At 52.0% G+C, this 18,376-nt stretch overlaps 5 protein-coding genes across 5 annotated transcripts; 3 read left to right on the top strand and 2 right to left on the bottom strand.

Annotated features, from left to right (window-relative positions):
- Window positions 1-1,016: 1,016 nt before the first annotated feature.
- On the top strand, window positions 1,017-9,343 carry BO82DRAFT_339086 (type I polyketide synthase; the record flags this gene model as incomplete). Its single annotated transcript, XM_025633461.1, has 14 exons — window positions 1,017-1,546; window positions 1,614-2,127; window positions 2,186-2,309; window positions 2,364-2,476; window positions 2,533-2,977; window positions 3,036-3,482; window positions 3,543-5,698; window positions 5,775-5,875; window positions 6,047-6,881; window positions 6,940-7,221; window positions 7,287-7,361; window positions 7,419-7,759; window positions 7,813-8,293; window positions 8,370-9,343. The coding sequence occupies 14 exons, from the start codon at window positions 1,017-1,019 to the stop codon at window positions 9,267-9,269; spliced, it is 7,344 nt and encodes a 2,447-aa protein (XP_025490287.1). The 3' UTR covers window positions 9,270-9,343.
- A 201-nt stretch (window positions 9,344-9,544) lies between these two features.
- Window positions 9,545-10,999, bottom strand: BO82DRAFT_419019 (flavin-containing monooxygenase; the record flags this gene model as incomplete). Its single annotated transcript, XM_025640097.1, has 1 exon — window positions 9,545-10,999. The coding sequence occupies one exon, from the start codon at window positions 10,997-10,999 to the stop codon at window positions 9,545-9,547; it is 1,455 nt and encodes a 484-aa protein (XP_025490286.1).
- A 273-nt stretch (window positions 11,000-11,272) lies between these two features.
- BO82DRAFT_419017 (flavin-containing monooxygenase) lies at window positions 11,273-13,146 on the top strand (the record flags this gene model as incomplete). Its single annotated transcript, XM_025640096.1, has 4 exons — window positions 11,273-11,425; window positions 11,485-11,528; window positions 11,595-12,890; window positions 12,945-13,146. 4 exons carry the CDS (start codon window positions 11,273-11,275, stop codon window positions 13,144-13,146), a joined length of 1,695 nt encoding a protein of 564 aa, XP_025490285.1.
- A 25-nt stretch (window positions 13,147-13,171) lies between these two features.
- Window positions 13,172-14,279, bottom strand: BO82DRAFT_419015 (glycosyltransferase family 2 protein; the record flags this gene model as incomplete). Its single annotated transcript, XM_025640095.1, is given in 5 exon segments — window positions 13,172-13,457; window positions 13,498-13,550; window positions 13,566-13,682; window positions 13,760-13,990; window positions 14,055-14,279. Coding segments are annotated over 5 exon segments (912 nt in total), but the record flags the coding sequence as incomplete, so codon positions are not given.
- Window positions 14,280-16,084: 1,805 nt separating this feature from the next.
- On the top strand, window positions 16,085-17,969 carry BO82DRAFT_339083 (sphingosine kinase). The gene is made up of 3 exons (XM_025633460.1): window positions 16,085-16,283; window positions 16,356-16,424; window positions 16,531-17,969. Exons 1-3 carry the CDS (start codon window positions 16,199-16,201, stop codon window positions 17,811-17,813), a joined length of 1,437 nt encoding a protein of 478 aa, XP_025490283.1. The 5' UTR covers window positions 16,085-16,198; the 3' UTR covers window positions 17,814-17,969.
- Window positions 17,970-18,376: the final 407 nt, after the last annotated feature.

The raw sequence follows: 18,376 nt of genomic DNA, 5'->3' as shown, positions 1-18,376 counted from the left end.
TGGCGTCTGCATACAAGCTGCAAGTATAAATATGATTGGTGGCCAGGCTACTGCAGCCGATGCACCTAGCGAGATTCGAGCGTTTTTGCCTCCAGAATTCTGTGACTTGAGTTTCGAACGCTCACCGACTCTGAAAACACATCCCCAAAACAAACAAACGATAGCCACCATGTATGTCACGGCCTCGGCTCGGTGGCTTTGCTTCCTAACCTGGATCTGCGCCGTCATTCATCCCGCCTCAGCAAAGGATGCCCCCACGGTGATTGCCGGCATGAACAACATTCGCCAAAGTGTCGACTCGGCTCAAGCGGTGTTCGACAGCTACGATGGTGGGTGGATGGCATCGTGGGATCTGGCCCGCGCCGTCTGGGATGTCTACGCCCAAACCAAGTCGGCTCGGGGACAGTGGGATTCCGCTCCAGCTTTCCAAGACGATGAAGTGCCGGACATCTTAGTTGCCTACCACTCTATGAGGCAGTCCATTGCGGACACGTTGGGTGCGGCCGGCAGTAAGGTATGTGTCCCCTCCCCAATTCCCCGGCGCTGCGGTTGTGCCCATTTTGGATGTGTGTTCGCTGACTGACATTGCTTGTGTTTCCCCGCCACACAGGGCTCAATGTATGACAAGAGCGGTGTAAGGCTCATGGCTATTGCGATTATGCAGATGTTCGAGAACGAACGTAGCTCCTTCCAAGATGCGGCGCGCGCAAAGATCCCCGAATCGTTCCATGATGATATCGCGGGTCCAGTGGCCAATCTTGGCAACGAATTTCAAAGCGCTATGAAAGCTCTTGCATAAAAGGGCTTTCGGCGAAAAACCAATCACATTTTGTCCCAATCGAGCCAGAAACCTCAAATAGCCGACCGCTCAATTCCATGTTAATCGCAGACATTATAAACATGCAACTCCCCCTAGAACACACAAAGCTCGCGTCGAGCTTTGTTGTTGTGGACAATTCTTCCCGTGTAGTACAGCGTACGCCCATTCGAATGTATGCAAGATGGCTTCAGAAACTATGTGTCATGACTCTCATCCCTCAAAGAAGTCCGGTCCTGAGCCGCTGGCTATCGTAGGAATGGCCCTACGTCTCCCCGGAGGCGTCAACACGCCAGAAGATTTCTGGAACTTCCTCCTCAACAAGCAAAATGGTCACGGCCAGGTACCCGGATCCCGGTACAACATCGACGCCTTCCACCATCCCTCGCGGACAGGATCGGTGCGAACGAAGGATGGATATTTTCTTCCCGAGGATCCAGCCCATTTCGACCACCAGTTCTTCTCGCTGACCCCGTTTGAAGCCTCTCGACTTGACCCTCAACAGCGTCTCCTACTCGAGGTCATCTATGAGTGCATGGAGTCCGGTGGACAGGTGGGGTGGCGTGGCCGAGGGAGGAAGACCGGTTGCTTTGTCGGTGTATTCGGCGAGGATTGGTACGACCTGCAGTCCAAGGACACGCAGAGGATAGACCGATTGCATGTTCTCGGAACGGGAAACTTCGCGCTCTCCAACCGCATCTCCTATGAATTTGACCTTACAGGGCCGAGGTAGGTTCAGGCTGCCTTTCTCATGGAAGTCCTTCTGCGCATCAGTGGCTAATCGGATATTCCTCAGCATGACATTGGCGACGGGGTGTTCGTCATCCATGGTAGCGCTGCACGAAGCCTGCCAGGCGATATTATCTGGAGATTGCGAGTCGGCGATTGTGGCTGGCACGAACCTCATCCTGACTCCGACCATGACCACCACGATGTCAGACAATCTGGTCCTATCGCCCAGCGGCATTTGCCGTACCTTCGACGCTGGAGCCGATGGCTACGGTAGGGCCGAGGGAGTGAATGCACTGTATATCAAGCGTCTTGCTGATGCCACCCGCGATGGAGACCCCATCCGGGCGGTCATCCGCGCCACAGCGACCAACTGCGATGGACGGACCCCAGGCATCACTACCCCCGGCTCAGTCACGCAGATGGCGCTTGTCAAAGAAGCGTACAAGCGCGCACAAATCTCGGAAATAACAGATACAGGATTCTTTGAGTGCCATGGCACGGGCACAGTCGCAGGAGATACTGCGGAGACATCGGTGGTTGGGGACCTATTTCGCGAAGCTGGCGTCGTTATCGGCTCGGTGGGTGACTTAAGATTGACAAATTCAATGGCAGAGCGTGGGGTTGACTCAGAAGCAGGTAAAACCCAATATGGGCCACTCAGAGGGTGCATCGGGAATTACGAGCATAATAAAGACTGCTCTGGCGCTAAAACATCGCATTATCCCGCCGAACATCTTCTTCAATTCTCCCAATCCGAATAGTAGGCGTCACATTTAGACATAGTCTTTGGTTGTCACTAATACATGCCTTGCAGTACCGTTCGAGGAGTGCAGGCTAGTCGTACCAGTCGATACGATGCCATGGCCAGCGCATAAAGAACTCCGGGCCAGTGTCAATTGCTTCGGTATTGGGGGAGCCAATGCGCATGTGAGGCCGTTCGTCAGTCCAGACCTCGCACGATGCTATGCTGACCATCATCACAGGCCATTCTCGAACCAGCTCGAACATCGTGTCGAGAAGTTCAGGGTTTGATTGCTCAGCAAGCTCATGCAACTACAAAGAAGTTGCTGGTATTGTCCGCAGCTAGTGCGCAAGCTCTCTCCGAACGCGCCAGAAGTTTGGAGCGGTTTTTGGCGAATAAAAGCCTGGATCTGAATGATGTTGCCTACACTCTTGGAGTGAGAAGAGAGCATTTGAAGTATCGCACCTTTGCGATTGTCTCTTCCGACATTGAGGTTAGCCTGCAAGAAATTCCTCTAGAGGCTTCGCCGTCCCCCGAAGTCACTTTAGTCTTCACAGGCCAAGGTGCACAATGGGCTGGAATGGCTCGCGAGTTGCTCGAAAATTGCAAAGACTTCAAAAATGACGTTGAGCACATGGATGAAGTGTTGCGGTCTGCCAAGCCTCCTCCGTCATGGTCGATAGCAGGTACGTACACCAACCACGAAGTGACCCCAAGACCAAACTATAACTCATGGTCTCGCAGACACCTTGTTAGTACCAGAGGCGCATTCACAGATTCATGATCCACGTCTCTCTCAGCCTATTTGCACGGCGATTCAGATTGCGATAGCCAACTTGCTCAAAAATTGGGGGTTTAAGGTGTCGAGTGTGATAGGACATTCCAGCGGAGAGATTGCGGCAGCCTACGCAGCCGGGGCCATCTCGCTTCGCAGCGCGATGATGATTGCCTATCATCGTGGAAGGTTGACCCAATGTGTAAGCAATGGTTCTATGGCTGCAATTGGCCTCGCGCGCAATGAGGTTGAGCCTTGGATGGCAGAGGGCGCTGTAATAGCCTGCGAAAACAGTCCTCAAAGCATAACGATCTCAGGTGACACACAAGCAGTCAATGCTACCATTGACGCGGTTCGTACTGCATACCCAGACGCATTCTGCCGGATGCTAAAAGTCAATAAGGCCTATCACTCTCGTAGGTACCCCCTCCGATGGCAAAGCCTTTGCAGCTGGCCTTCACTGACCCACTGAGTAGCAAAGATGCAGCCCATGGCCGCGGAATATGATGCGGCTATTGGCCCGGAAGTTGAGACAGTCGCCCCACATATGCTACCGATGTATTCCACTGTGATTGGTGAGATGATCCAGGACGCCGGTAGGCTCGGGAGTGACTACTGGAGCCGTAACCTGATCTCGACTGTCGAGTTCAATAAGGCGATGAAGAACATGCTTCGAACCAAGCCCGACCATGATCGGCTTTTCATCGAGGTCGGGCCCCATAGTGCGCTTCAGGGGCCGCTGCGTCAGATATTTGACTCGATCAAATCCAAGGGACAGAATTGGTACATCCCAACATTGGCACGAGGTCACAGTGCGGAGGATGCCCTCCTTCGCACAGCGGGACTGGCTTTTGGCCGAGGGGCTGAGATTGACCTTTTGCGCATCAACGGCCCAGGAGAGGTTGTTGAATTTCTGCCACGGTACCCATGGCAACATGCAGAGCGGCACTGGAGCGAGAGTCGGCTGAGTGAGAGCTGGCGACTGCGGGAGTTTCCCCATCACGAGCTTCTCGGATCCAGGGTACTCGAGTCAAGCCCTCTGGAGCCTGCGTGGCGGAATGTGGTTCACATCCACAATTCCACCTGGTTAGGGCATCATAAGCTGTTCCGGGATACAGTATATCCTTGCGCTGCATATGTGGCGATGGTCGGGGAAGCCATTCGACAGCATTGCCACTGTGAGGGGTATGAAATTCGAAACATGATCCTCAAGAAGCCACTTTTCCTTCAGGAAACAAGCGGCACCGAGATTCTCACGTCTCTTAAGCCCGAACGATTGAGCGATATTGCTGACTCCGAGTGGTTTGAGTTTACAATTCTTGCTTTAGACGGCACGGAGTGGAGCAAGTACTGCCATGGTCAAATACGGGCGATAGCCCCAACAGCGCTACCAAAAGTGAGCAGACAACCCCGGTGGACGCGGGGAATAGAGCCGGCGGATTGGTATCAATTCCTGGCTCGTCTGGGGCTCAATTATGGAACGAGCTTCCAGCGGATGAAGAACATAACGGTCGACCCTGTAGAGCATCTGGCGAATGCAACTGTGCTCGAGAGCAGCAGTGACTATGAAGACGATTACCTGGTACATCCAACGGTAATTGATCACTGCCTTCAACTATTGTCAATCGCTGTGGTCAATGGGGTTCAAAGACATGCCACCTCGTTGGCCATTCCGGCCTTCATCGACCGAATTAGCGTCGCGCGGACTGAAGGAGATATGTGGATTCAAACTGACACATGCAACATCTTATCATCAACCAGCATGTCCGGAAATGTCAGTATGCTTAGCAAAGCGGGACCGGCAGTGGTAATCACCGGGGCGACTTGTATTTCTCTCGCCAATGATGAGCCAGATAATGAGAGCCCAATCCCTCTCATTTCTCAGGTGGAATGGGCGCCATGTCTTGACCTCATCTCGCCGGCAGAATGGCTGCCTTCCAAGACCGAGGAAAGGGGTTTGTCGCTGATGGCAGAACTCACATGTTTCTACATTTTAGAAACCACATCCCAAATTGCAGGCTTGGTACCCGCGACCACACATCTGGCAAAGTACCAGTCATGGCTGATGAGAATGCACGATCAGCTCGTTAATCAAACCACCCAAAGGTTTCTTCAGATTCGCTGGCAAGACATGACCAGTGAGGAGAGACATGGTCAAGTCGCCAAGATTCGGGAGCAACTCGCGCTGCTAGGACGAGGGGTTGACAGACTAGGAGAAGTCTTGAGACAGGTGTCTGAGAATGCAGGACGAATTATACAGGGCCACGTTGCTCCACTGGAAGTCTTGTCCATGGATATCTTGCGAGATGTGTATGACTTCAATAGCTCGCTCTCGGACTGGAAGCCATTCATGTCGCTGGTCGGCCACTGGAACCCTCGGGTCAGGGTTCTCGAGATTGGCGCTGGCACAGGGGCTACCTGCGAACATGTGATGAGTTCGCTGCAATCAAAAGGCGGGGAGAGAGCCTGGGCCAGTTACACCTTCACTGACATATCACCGGCCTTCTTTTCAGCTGCAGCAGAAAGGTTCAGCGAGCACGAGAACATCGTGTTCCAAACACTCGATATCACCCAGGACCCTCTCCAGCAGGGATTTATCTCGGCTTCATACGACCTGGTCATCATTTCTAATGTAAGATCCGCCGTCGCTTCTCCTAATTCAGGTATCGGCACGTAGCATAACTCATCTTTGCTGACCATTATGAAAGGTCATTCATGCCACGCCTTCGCTCCGCGGTGCATTGAGAAATGTCTATAAGCTCATGGCTCCCGGAGGATTCCTTGTACTACAAGAGCTCTGTCCCGGTGAGTGAAGACTATGCGATCGCGCGTTTACTTGAGGCTCTTGAATCTGACCACAACAGACATCCTGTTTATCGATTTCGTCATGGTAGGTCACATGCCCGCATAGATTGCTTGTGGTCCAATTTCGCTAACAGTATCACCAGGGAACTTTACCTGACTGGTGGAATGGTGAAAGCGACGGAAGGCGCCAGACTCCGTACGTCAAGCCGGAGCGATGGCACACCGAACTTCTGGAAGCGGGGTTCACTGGAGCAATGTGCGTGACGCTAGACCACAAGCCTCCATATCAGCAAAGTGCCAACATTATCTCCCGTCGACCCGCCGAGTATGTGCCGGCACAAAAGGTCACACTCCTCTCAGTCAGCGCCGAAAGCACTATTCCATGGGAGGAAAAGCTGGAGGAATCACTTTTGGAACAGGGTTACCACGTAGATTGGGCCACACTGCAGTCACTACCCGCCAATACAGACTGCCTCATCTCTCTCCTCGATCTGCATGCACCTATGATGCATGACATGAACGAGACGCAGTTCAAGGAGCTGAAGGATTTATTCTCAATGAGTTCGAAGGTACCACTGATTCATTTAACGCGCAGTGTGCAAACCACCTGTCAGGACCCTAGGTTGGGTCTGGTCCTCGGATTTTCTCGAACTTTGCGAAGGGAGATAGTTGGAAAGATCGTCACAGTTGAGCTTGATGCATTGAATGAAGGAACGTGTAAAGCGACCGTGGACATATATCATCGAACACGACTGAGAGTCCCGAAGGAGGCGCTGATAGACGACGAATATGTGGTTCAGGATGGCCAGGTCTTTACTAGCCGAGTTCACTGGCACACGCTCAGAGGTCAATTGGAAGAAGAGCCTAAGTTGGAGGCAGGACGCTGCTTGTCTATTAAGCGGTATGGGCTTGTTGATAGCCTAAATTGGGAAGCTATACCGTACCTCAAGCCGCTGCTCGAGCCCACAGAGATTGAGATAGATGTCCATTACGTTGGCCTGAACTTTCGGGTAGGTGGTTGCACCATAGCTTGAAGCCTTTTCGAATGCTAATCGCACACGGAGTCAGGATCTCATGGTTGCTCTGGGTGTTATGGGTGAAGCAAATGAGCTTGGAATTGAAGCAAGTGCTACGGTGCGTAGGGTCGGTGACAAGGTCACGCGGTTCGAAGCTGGGGATCGAGTGGTGGTCTGTGGTAAGGGTCTTTTTCGAACACGGGCGCACTTTCAGGAGCACGAATGTACCAAGATTCCTCCAGGGCTATCTTTAGAGGACGCGGCGACGGTCTCAGCGGTATACGCGACAGCTTTCTACGCCTTGATAACCGTTGGTCAAATACAGCCAGGCCAGGTAAGGAAAGATTTGGTTTCGAGCGTCGGAAGCTTTACGGTAACACACACTGACATTTCCGAAAGACTGTTCTCATTCATTGTGCCACGGGGGGTGTGGGCTTGGCCGCCATTCACATATGTCAGGAAATCGGCGCAACCGTATAACCCCCGACTCGACTTCCAACGCCTATGGTCTTTCGCTGACATTGTTGATAGATCTATGCCACTGCGGGGTTGCCGGGAAAACGTGAGTATCTGCATACCGAATACGGTATCCCCACAGAGAACATTTTCACCTCTCGAGACGGTTCCTTTCGTCAAGGTGTCATGAGCAGAACAGCTGGAGCAGGGGTAGATTTGGTTCTAAACTCACTGGCTGGAAGCCTTCTTCATGCATCGTGGCAGTGTGTTGCCAAGTTTGGAAAAATGGTCGAACTAGGGAAGCGAGACTTTCTTGCGCGCGGAAGCTTGAGCATGGATCTTTTCAACGGCAATAGGTCCTTTTTTGGGGTCGACATGTTGAGCATCATGGCAGAACAGCCTAGGGTGTCACGGCGGTAAGAGTCGTCGCAAACATAAGATAGCCGATTGACTAATCCAAGATGCTCAGATTGATGGAGCAATTCGTCGAGTGGTACAAGGGCAATAAAGTACGACCGATCCGACCGACTCGACTGTTTGCAGCCAGCGAAGTAGCTGAGGCTTTCAAGTATATGCAAAGTGGAAAGCACATGGGTAAAATCGTGATCAGAATGCCAACAGTGGGAGACGGATTGTCTACGAGTCCAGCCAAAATTCCCCTGACTCTATCAGAAAACAAGTCGTACTTGCTGGCTGGTGGACTGGGTGGCCTTGGGCGCGCCGTGGCGAATTGGCTCGTCGAGAATGGAGCCCGACACCTGATCTTTCTCTCGCGGTCAGCTGGTCTGCGGGCGGATCATGAGCATTTCGCTCGTGAACTAGAGCGACAGGGCTGTATGGTCGAGATGGTTTCCGGAGACGTAGCGCGGCTACAGGATGTCAAGGTAGCTCTTTCCAAGGCCGCCGGGCGGGCAATTGGAGGAGTTATCCAACTGTCCATGGTGCTTCAGGTATACTTCCAGAGCCCCAATTCTGTGACCCTGGCTCGCCCCTCTACTTTGTATCCCAGCTAACCCAGCGATATAGGATGTTAGCTTGGCTAAGATGACGCATAGTCAGTGGCTGCAATCCATTAGACCGAAGGTCGATGGCACCTACAATCTTCATTGGGCATTAGAGGCGCACGAATCAAACCTCGACTTTTTCGTCTTATTCAGCTCTCTTGCCGGCGTGGTTGGCACAGTAGGGCAATCAAACTATGCAGCGGCTAACGCCTTCTTGGATGCCTTCGTACTTTATCGTCGCCAGCTAGGCCGCGTCGCGTCGGTGCTAGATTTGGGTCTCGTGGAGGACATCGGATGCATGCATCAGGACCACCAAGCCACGTTGAACCGTGCGCGGTCGACAGCAGCGCGTCTCATCCGTGAGGAAGATGTTGTGAACGCACTCCATGTAGCCATTCTGTCCGGCAGATCGCCATCAGATCCCGCAAAGATGGTCTCAAGTGTGATGATGGTCGGGGCGAGTGCCGTGAAGCCCCTCTCGGCGCCAGGCGTGACACCCTTGTGGGGCCCGGATATCAGGTTTTCCACCTATGAGAATCTGCAGGGGCAAGTGGAACGAGATCTTGAAACAGACAAGATGGACCTGAAGGGGTTTTTGTCCGAGATTCAGAGTAACCCAGATCTGCTAGATGATCCTGCCACGGAATTGCGCATTATGTCCGAGCTGTGCACTTTGATCAACGCTCATATGTCTCGCGATGGAAGAGAGAGCGAAGATATGGCGACTATCCCGATTGATTCGTTAATGTCGATCGAAATTCGAAATTGGTTTCGCAGGCAACTCGGGATGGAGATCAGTCTAACTGAGATCTCGAAAGCGGGCACCGTTGGTGGGCTCAGTCGCGTGTGTGTGGCTACACTCAAAGAGAGGTATACTGCGCTGAGTAAAGGCACAGAGACTGTCGGGGAAGAAAGCAAGTAGCAGAAAGCAAGTAGCACAAGATGGATTGTGAAAAAACTGAGAGCATGGATTGTTGTTGTCTTTGAGCAGTGGGTTGTGGATTAATTTAGGAGGGGGAGGAAACGAGGGGCGGCGGGGCACATGGCCACCTACCAAATTAGGGGATAGCCAATATCTACCTACCAGATGGACTACTACCAAGCACTTTGTACGCTACCTTCTTCACTTGTGTCACTGAACCTCAATGCAACTTGCAGCTTCATTCTAAAAATTCATGCTATCCGAGTTTTGGAACTTCATAGACGCTCAAGTCCTTCAAGGACTCTTCGACTGTATCTTGCAAAGAAATAATCGATCACGTAGGTGTTCCTCGCCTTCCAAGGCCCATCGCTACCCACTCTTGGGAGACAACTTTCTTGAGACAAGATATACGATGACTTCAGAAGAATTGGCCGCTGGGCAATGGCCTGCACGTTCCCTCTGAAGCGAGGCACCATAGCAGGCGCACCGCTCTGCTCCATCTCCCGAATCACGCGACAGATCAATTGCGCTCGCACGTCTGCCCCCAACGTCCAAGACGTATGCGCATACCCGGTGACAAAGCCCGCATTTGGGATATCTTGAATCATAGCGCCATTCCAAGCAAGCTTTCCGCCAAGATCGATCTCGGTCCCATCCACAAGGATCCCAACCCCACCTGCGAATTGAAGCTTAAGCCCCGTAGCAGTCACAATGATGTCCCCTGGCAGGTACTTTCCAGAATGAAGCTTCAGGCCATGTCGGTCGACATTGGCGATGTGGCCTGTCTCTATCACCGCTCGACCACTTTCCAACGCTCGGAACATATCCCATCCGAAACAGACATTGGGCCGTTGCTCCCACGGGTCATATGCGGGGATAAAATGAGGGTCGATGGGTACATGGGATGGAAGCTGCCATCGGGCCCAGAAAGCACATATTCGCTTTGTCAGTCTCGGGAACCAGTGACAGATCTGAAAGAATTGCTTGAGGACGATCATCCAGAGAACCCATTTGAGGTGATGCACCCAGTGCCAACTTCCGTTATTCCGATGCCGTCTCTCGGGGAGAGTAAGGAGGTAACCTGGACTTCTCTGGACGAGTATCACCGATGCAGCAGTCTGAGCAAGCTCCGGGAGTAGGGTCATGGCCGTTGCTCCGCTACCAATCAGCAGGATATGTTTACCCGAATAGTCCAAGTCGTCTGGCCAGAACTGGGGATGTACCACGGGGCCTGCGAATAAACTCAACCCTGCGATTTCAACTGCTCGGGCCTCGTTGTGGTCAAATATACCAGTGCAGAAGATGACAAATTTCGTGCGAAGTACCACGGTGGAGACCGTTGCTCCGTGGTGGTGGCATACCAGCTCCCACTGGCGCAAGGCGCTTGACCAATGTGCCGAATATAGTTTGTGATTGAAAGAAATATGATTCCCAAGCTCAAAGCAGCTGGCAGCGGCCGCCAAGTATTGTGAGATTGATTCCCGATCGGGGTGCTTAGTCTTCTGATTCCATGGGAACCAAGGATACGAGTAAGTATAGATGTCGGAATCTGCGCGGAGGCCAGGATAATGAAACGTGTCCCAGGTGCCGCCCACAGTGCTCTTGCTTTCGATAACAACATATCGACAATGAGGCAGCTCGTGATGTACCCGATAAGCCATGTTAATGCCGGCCAAGCCAGCCCCAACAATGATGATGTCCCAGTCAGATCTGCCTTCGTGCTTCTGCATTATGCCATGAGCCACTATGACTTCTGAGAATGAAAGGGAAAAGCTTTCACGACGCCTTTACATCGCCTTTATTTTCCCAGCGACGAAATCAATTGCTCCAAGCCCTGACAGGGGCTGAACCTATTTTCCCCGCCCCCTTGCTTCGCCCTGCAGATCATTGAAGGCGTCTCCATGAGTCCGACGATAAATCCCGCGATTTCCCTTCCCAATCAACTCCGGGCTCGTTTCTAGTATCCTATCCTTGCAGCTAGTATTCTGTTCTCGCAAACCGCGATGCCTGACATCAGCAATGGTCCAGATGATGGCCTTTACTACCCGGTGATTATCATCGGGGCTGGAATATCCGGCATCGGATGTGCGTGTCAGCTGCAACGCAAATTGAACTTTGACCAATACATGATATTTGAGGGTAGAGACGGATTCGGTGTACGTCCTGGGTTCATGGATTTGAATGCTTGATTCAATATCACGCTGACATAAATTAGGGGACATGGTGGAGTCACCGCTACCCAGGGGTAGCTACTGACTCGTGAGTCTTAATTCAGAAGCCTCTCACTTCAAGCTGCCATCCGCCAGTGCCTAACCAAATAGATAGACCCTCACCACTCTACTCTTACTCTTTCGCTCCCAAGGCAAATTGGTCGGGCCCCAAGGCGACTGGCAAGGAGATGTACACCTACCTGCGTGCGATTTGCGAGCAATACAAACTTCTAGATAGGATCCAACTCAATAGCGCAGTCACTGAGTTGGCATGGGATGCGGCTCGGAATGAATGGCAAGCGACGGTTATCACTCCTAAGGCGCAAACCACTGTAAGGGCCAAAATCGTCATCAGCGCAGTCGGCAAGGTCGGAACTCCCGACATGTCGATATTGAGAAACGTCCCAGGCATCGAGGCTTTTCAGGGCCACATAATCCATACGGCGCAGTGGGATGACTCTGTTGCCTTGATGGGCAAAGACATCACGGTCGTAGGTGGGGGATGCAGTGCCGCGCAGCTCGTGCCGCAACTGTTGCTTCCCTCGAACACGATTGGGTCAGGATCTGTCACCCAAATCGTCCGCTCGCCTCATTGGGTGACGCCGGATCCTTACTCGGGTAAATTGTTGGAACTATGGAATCTATGCATGCCGATAATCACCAGGAGCAGACTAGGCGCCCGGTTGGCGCGTCTCGTGCTTTTCAGCATCTACGAACTTTTCCACTTCGCCTTCTATTGGCCACATCCCAAGGGAGGCAAGCTACAAAGATGGCTACAACGGAGACTAACGCGTTACCTTAACCAGAGGGCTCCTGAGGAGTATCAAAGCATGCTCACGCCAAAATACGCGGTCGGGTGTAAGAGACTAATCCTCGACCCAGGCTGGTTTGACCGCCTGCATGACCCGAGGTTTCGCCTTCATAATTCACCTATGAAGCGGTTTGAGCGCGCCTCTGTGATAATGGACCACGGCGGCCAGGAAGTAAAAATTCCCACTGATGTACTCATTCTAGCGACAGGATACAGCCCAGGTGCAAGTCTCTTCTCGTCTATGCGCATCACGGGAAGAGATGAAGCCAATCTCCACGACCTTTGGACTGCAAGAGGAGGGCCACAAGGGTATCTAGGCCTTGCAATGGACCAGTTCCCCAATCTTTTCTTCGTCTACGGGCCGAATTCCTCGGTTGGACACACTAGTGTCATGGCCGGTATTGAGAACTCCATAAATTATATCTTGCAGATTGCCGAGCCTGTACTGAAAGGTAAAGTTGCAGCCCTGGAGGTCAAGGAAGAAGCCTGCCTGCGGTGGACCAAGAAGGTTCAGCTAGCTTCGAAGGACTCTATTTGGGCGAAGGGCGGCTGCACCAATTGGTACATCGATGCAAACGGATGGAACTCGATGATCTACCCGTAAGTCATGAATCTTCCCCACCGGGCCACGCCCTATCTGCTGATTGCCTACAGATTCTCCCAGGTCTACAATTATTACACTAGCATGTCGCCAGATTGGAACGACTGGACTGTCACTTACACAAAGCTGGGGTCTTGTCAGTCTCTGCGAACAAGATCAAGGTTCCCGGTCTGGATCGTGGTTATTATGATGGCTTTTTTAATCCCCATCTACACGCAGCTCGTCCTAAAGGGTGCTGTCAGAGAGACGATATAATTTAGACCGATAAGACTCTATAGTCTCAGCACTTCTTAATTATCGCAAATTCCCTGTCTGGCCAAGCCAGAGCCAAATAGAAAGCCACCGACTGGATCAGATCAACCACGGGCCCCAACACAACAACAAGAAATACATGCAATACCAGCTCTTGTATTGTCATCGAAAGGCGATCAAACTCCTGTATAACACATCCCACCACGCGTCCATGAAGATAAACAGACAGGTTCCAAGTCAACAAGACAAAGGCATAATGCGATAGCGATACCCTCCACCCACAAGCCATAGAGATAGTTCTGAACCAAGTCATCCTTAGTCAACCATGACATTACAATCTAAACGAACGCTTACAAGCCCAAGTGCACAGAAGACTTCAGCATCGGAATCGCCAACGCCAGTCTGACCTTCTAGTCTGGAACGGACATGATTCCGCTGTACCATCTCCGACGTTGTCGGACGAGATCCGCCAAGCTCTCCGGGGGCTGATCGCACGTGACGGCATGGACCCACCCCCTTTTGAAGCCTTCTTTTGCAGCCTTACCATCCCACGTTGTCTCATGAGTCAACTCCAGCGAAGGCTCGAAGTGCTTGAAATAACAATTTATCGACTCACATGGTATGCAAACCGAAAGCCCTCAGCCAGACAGCCTGTATCCCAGGTGACTGCATTCTCCGCTTGCCCATTGATCAAAATAAAGCTGCCGTGCATCCATCCGTGCAATGGGCGCTGCAAGAGCCAAACCGGCAGCTGAATACGACCAAAGTCCTCTGCCACCCGAAGGGCCTTGGCGACGGTCAGGAGCGGGTCCCTCCAGTAATTGTGGGCGTTGTAAAAAATTGTTCCCTGATACGCGATGATCAGCCAGATATCTACGGCAAGTTTTAGAAAAGTATATGCGCGATCCTACCATGCCAATATCCTCCGCGCCCCGCTCAATGAAGTCCACGCACGCCCTCAAAACCTCCTCAGTGATCTCCGTCTCTTCATCTAAATGCAGGACCCAGTCTTGCTCCCGACAACCGCCAGTGCCTTCGGCATCATTCCAGAACTCTCGCCTTGTATCTTGCGTGATCCGGCCGAAACAAATACGGTACCCCCAACAGCTCCACAAAGTCCGGCAGTATACCTTTGAAAGGGCTGGCACTGAGTCTACGACCACATGGAAGCTGATGCGATGCGTCTTGCTGAGCCGGTTCCAGTGCTGGGCGGTACGGATCACAGTCTGTGACTCCACGCTGGAACAATAGGAACGGACCCAGAATCCTGGTGAGCACGGTGCAGTCTGGTGTCCACCGGGCGTCATGCACGACGACCTCATGGTACACGCCTGTCCATATGCCGATCTTATAAAGTCCTAATCGCACTTCTGTCGGTGGAGGGAGTCTACAAGGTGAAGGACGGACTCACCCAGGAAGAAGATTGTCGCCGTACAAGGAAAGATAGCCCAGTTGTAGTTCAAACCCCCATATAACTTCCGAGTTCGGCTTCTGAGATCGAGCTCTTTGCAATCCACACCATCATTGAAGCTCATGATGGACGTGTCCACTGGCTACACTGGCTACAAGCTAGACCCTGGATTCACTTATGGTTGGTGGCTACCCTTTGCTTCTATTTCATACTGGAGCAAATAATATCAGGCTGGGCTAGAGATAGGAGTGCTACTCTGTCCATGCAATGACATTGCTTGGTGATGCGGGAATCAGGCAGTTTGGAGGGTTGAGGAGGAGCCATAAGTGAATCCTTAACCAGCCGTGAAATCGTGACTTTCATACCGAGGTCTCCGTGTCAACGTATGGAGTCTCGTATTCATGACTGGTCAATCTGACTGAATCAATGTGGCCAGCTGACTGTGCGTTGCATAAAGACAATGAGACACATCAATCCTCGCAAGAGGCTGACTCATTCATAGAGAGACGGTCAAATGCGAGGCAAAGGTCGGGGCCTTAGAAAGATTTCTGTGGCACTCGACCTATTTGGCTTGGGTATCGTCGTACGATTGAAGTTCTCGGCGCATCGATCGCGGTCCATGCAGGGAACGTGTCAGAAGTACGACGGTCTGTAGTCAAAAATAAAATTCTCACTCCGCCTGTGTAACGTCAACACACGATTTTCGAATGCAAGATGATTCAAGGCAGATCGCAGATCTGACTGCTCTGATCGATCATGAATGCATGAGCATTATGGGTTATCTCGACACAATCTCCGCAACCCTCCTGAGAAGAATGCACTCCGCCGAAACATCGCAATTATCTGGAAGCGAAGAAAAGTCGCTTCTCAAGCCAGAAGTCACCATCATAAGTCAGCTCTTGGGTATCTCCAGCCTTCTGGTCGGCATGGTGGTCGTCCGGATTCCTTCCCTGGCAGCGTGTCAACCATGACCAAGCTGCTTCGCCGACGCAAAAAAGCATCTACGCAGCTTATCTGAGCCCCCCAACGCAATTTTAGGACTTTTGGCTTTTGACATAAGGAACTTCATGTCAGACAGGCTCTGTGTGGCTTGTAAGAATTATGGGGGATATGCGGTTTTTGGGTAAGAGACAATGCTTTATTGTGAACTTTGCGAGGGTCATAAAGTATATAATCTTTGCCAGGAGGGGTCATGGTACCTAGCAGCGTATGCTATTAGGCGATAGAATTAAGAGGTATGATACTACTAGAGGAACTAGATTTCATTAATAACTTAACATCAGTAGCTTGCCATCCTGATGCTTGATCTTATGCTCTCTATGAAAAGCTTCCTGCAGCAGTACATTCCTGTATCATCACATCGGATGAAAATCTCGGAATGCTCGGATGGAATCCACACCCCGGAGCACATCCACTAACCCCATCCGGGCATAGTCTTACGTGGCAACTGTCGCGGACTTTTCCTCCCTGATCCAAACATGTCATGTCAACAAGCTTTACTTTTGATTGCCCTATAGCCCCCCCTGCTCACAACAAATCAACCACTAGACTAATCTTGATCTTATCTTTGTTCTATGTAATTTTTAATCTGCTACCATTGACTACCTCAACAGAAATATTTTCAAATCCCCTATCCATCACGCAATGAATCCACCTCAACCCCCAACCACACTCAAAGTAGACAAGGCAGTGACTCTCTCCCTAGAAGATGACTTCGTCACCGTAACCGGTATGTTCCACAGTCCTTTAATCCCCTTCATATATGGCTACTTAGTTTAGCTTAACATAATCGACTTCGCAGATAACCGTCCCTCCTCACGCGGACGGACGAGAACCAAGAAATATTGCTGCGGGTTATTATCCACACGAGGTATGTATTGCATCGCGCTCTACAACGAATCGTGCCCTAACTTGGCCCCACCCTCCTCCTTTCAACACCTACCCCAGCGCAAATACCCCCCCTGACCACTCCCCAGAACACCAATCCAACTACAAGCTCGACCGCTACGGCATCATCAACGCAGAAGTCACCACCAACAATCTCACAATCACCTACGTCGACGGCAACGATCTAGACATCATCCACTATCCCATCCGCCCCGACGAACACGCTCAAGCCACCACCTGGACGCAGCACCTGCTAGCCCGCGCCTACGGCCAAGCACAACCCTTCAAACGCCTCAAGGTAATCATCAACCCGTTCTGCTCCGGCGCAGTGACCAAATTCCGCACGCTCGCTGCGCCGATCCTCGCCGCGGCACACTGCCACATCGATGTCGAGGAGACACGCTACAAAGGCCACGCCAGTGAGATTGCGGAGCAGATTGATCTCGACGCCTACGACGCGATCGTGTGCTGCTCGGGCGACGGGCTGCCGCATGAGGCGTTCAACGGGCTGGCGCGCCGGCCGGATGCCGTCAAGGCGCTGACGACGATGGCCGTGGCCATGATTCCCTGCGGATCCGGCAACGCGATGGCGTGGAATCTGTTCGGGACGGACGACGTCGCGCAGGCGGCGCTGACGATTGTGAAGGGCCTCAAAATGCCCCTGGATTTGCTCTCGGTCACCCAGGGCGATCGGCATACGGTGTCCTTCCTGTCGCAGTCTTTGGGCGTGCTGGCGGACTCGGACCTCAAGACGGAGCATCTGCGGTGGATGGGTGATCATCGCTTCATCTATGGCGTTCTCACTACGATTGCGCAGCGGACGGCGTATCCCTGTGAGCTGGCTTTTAAGACGGTCATTGGGGATAAGGTGGAGATCCAGGAGTATTACGAACTTGCGAGGGTCCGGTTGTTGGAGTCGTCGGATGTGGTGACTGAAGAATCGAGGGCGGGTTCGAGTGGCCTGCCGCTGAAGTATGGCACGGTCCTCGACGATATCCCGGAGGACTGGGAGGTGGTCTCCGGCGAAGGTTTGTCGAGCTTTTACGCCAGTAATATGGCGATTGTGGCCAAGGATACGAACTTCTTTCCGGCCGCGTTACCCAGCGACGGACTCTTGGATGTCATGACGGTGTTCGACACGATTGGGATCGTAGGGGCACTCGACGCTACCGTCAAGCTGCCTCAGGGAAAATGCTTTGAGCTCGGCGATGTGCACATGCAGAAGGTCTCGGCGTACCGTCTTACGCCCAAGGAGAAAGAGGGGTGCATCAGTGTGGATGGTGAGTGGTATCCGTTTGAGGCCTTCCAGGTAGAAGTGCACCAGGGTCTGGGTCGGGTGCTCTCAAATTTGCGTCATGCATACCACGTATGAACCACATGCAAGCGTTCGCAGGATGCACGAGGTTTGGAGCACAGTCATGCAGGGACCCTTTTATGGATGATTTCACAGAAGTTCAGAGTCTTTGAGTGGACTGGCCCTTGAGCTTGGAACAGGAAAATAGGAGGAACTCGCGGAGGGCCCAGAGGCATATGAAGCGTGTCATTTACTGTAAGACTAGAATCTTTTCAGGCCTATCACTCGTCGAGCTGTTTACGGTTAATCAAACTACGTAATTACCACTCCGTATCGGGAACAATATCAGGTCATAGCCTAGGAGGTAATTCTCCGCTCAAGACACTATAAAGCAATCCATCACCATTCCTTCCCGTAACCTTTGTAGCGAAAAGCCTCGCTAATCTAAATAAGAACTGAAAATCCAAGCGCCAGTAGTGTCTCAATGAATGGATTCTATGTGAAGCTTCTGGACTATAATCCATTCTAACTAACAGAGACCAATATCTATGACCAGCAGAGAAAGCAATATTGTGAGGCGACCTTGCGAAAATCCGACCGCGTGTACTATAAGCATTTACTCGGCTTCTTTAAACACAACC

Source organism: Aspergillus uvarum (genome assembly GCF_003184745.1).
Source record: "Aspergillus uvarum CBS 121591 unplaced genomic scaffold BO82scaffold_40, whole genome shotgun sequence".
Classification (NCBI taxonomy): Eukaryota; Fungi; Ascomycota; class Eurotiomycetes; order Eurotiales; family Aspergillaceae; genus Aspergillus; species Aspergillus uvarum.
The sequence above is the reverse complement of the archived record's forward strand: the minus strand, read 5'-3'. Positions and strand labels throughout refer to the sequence as shown.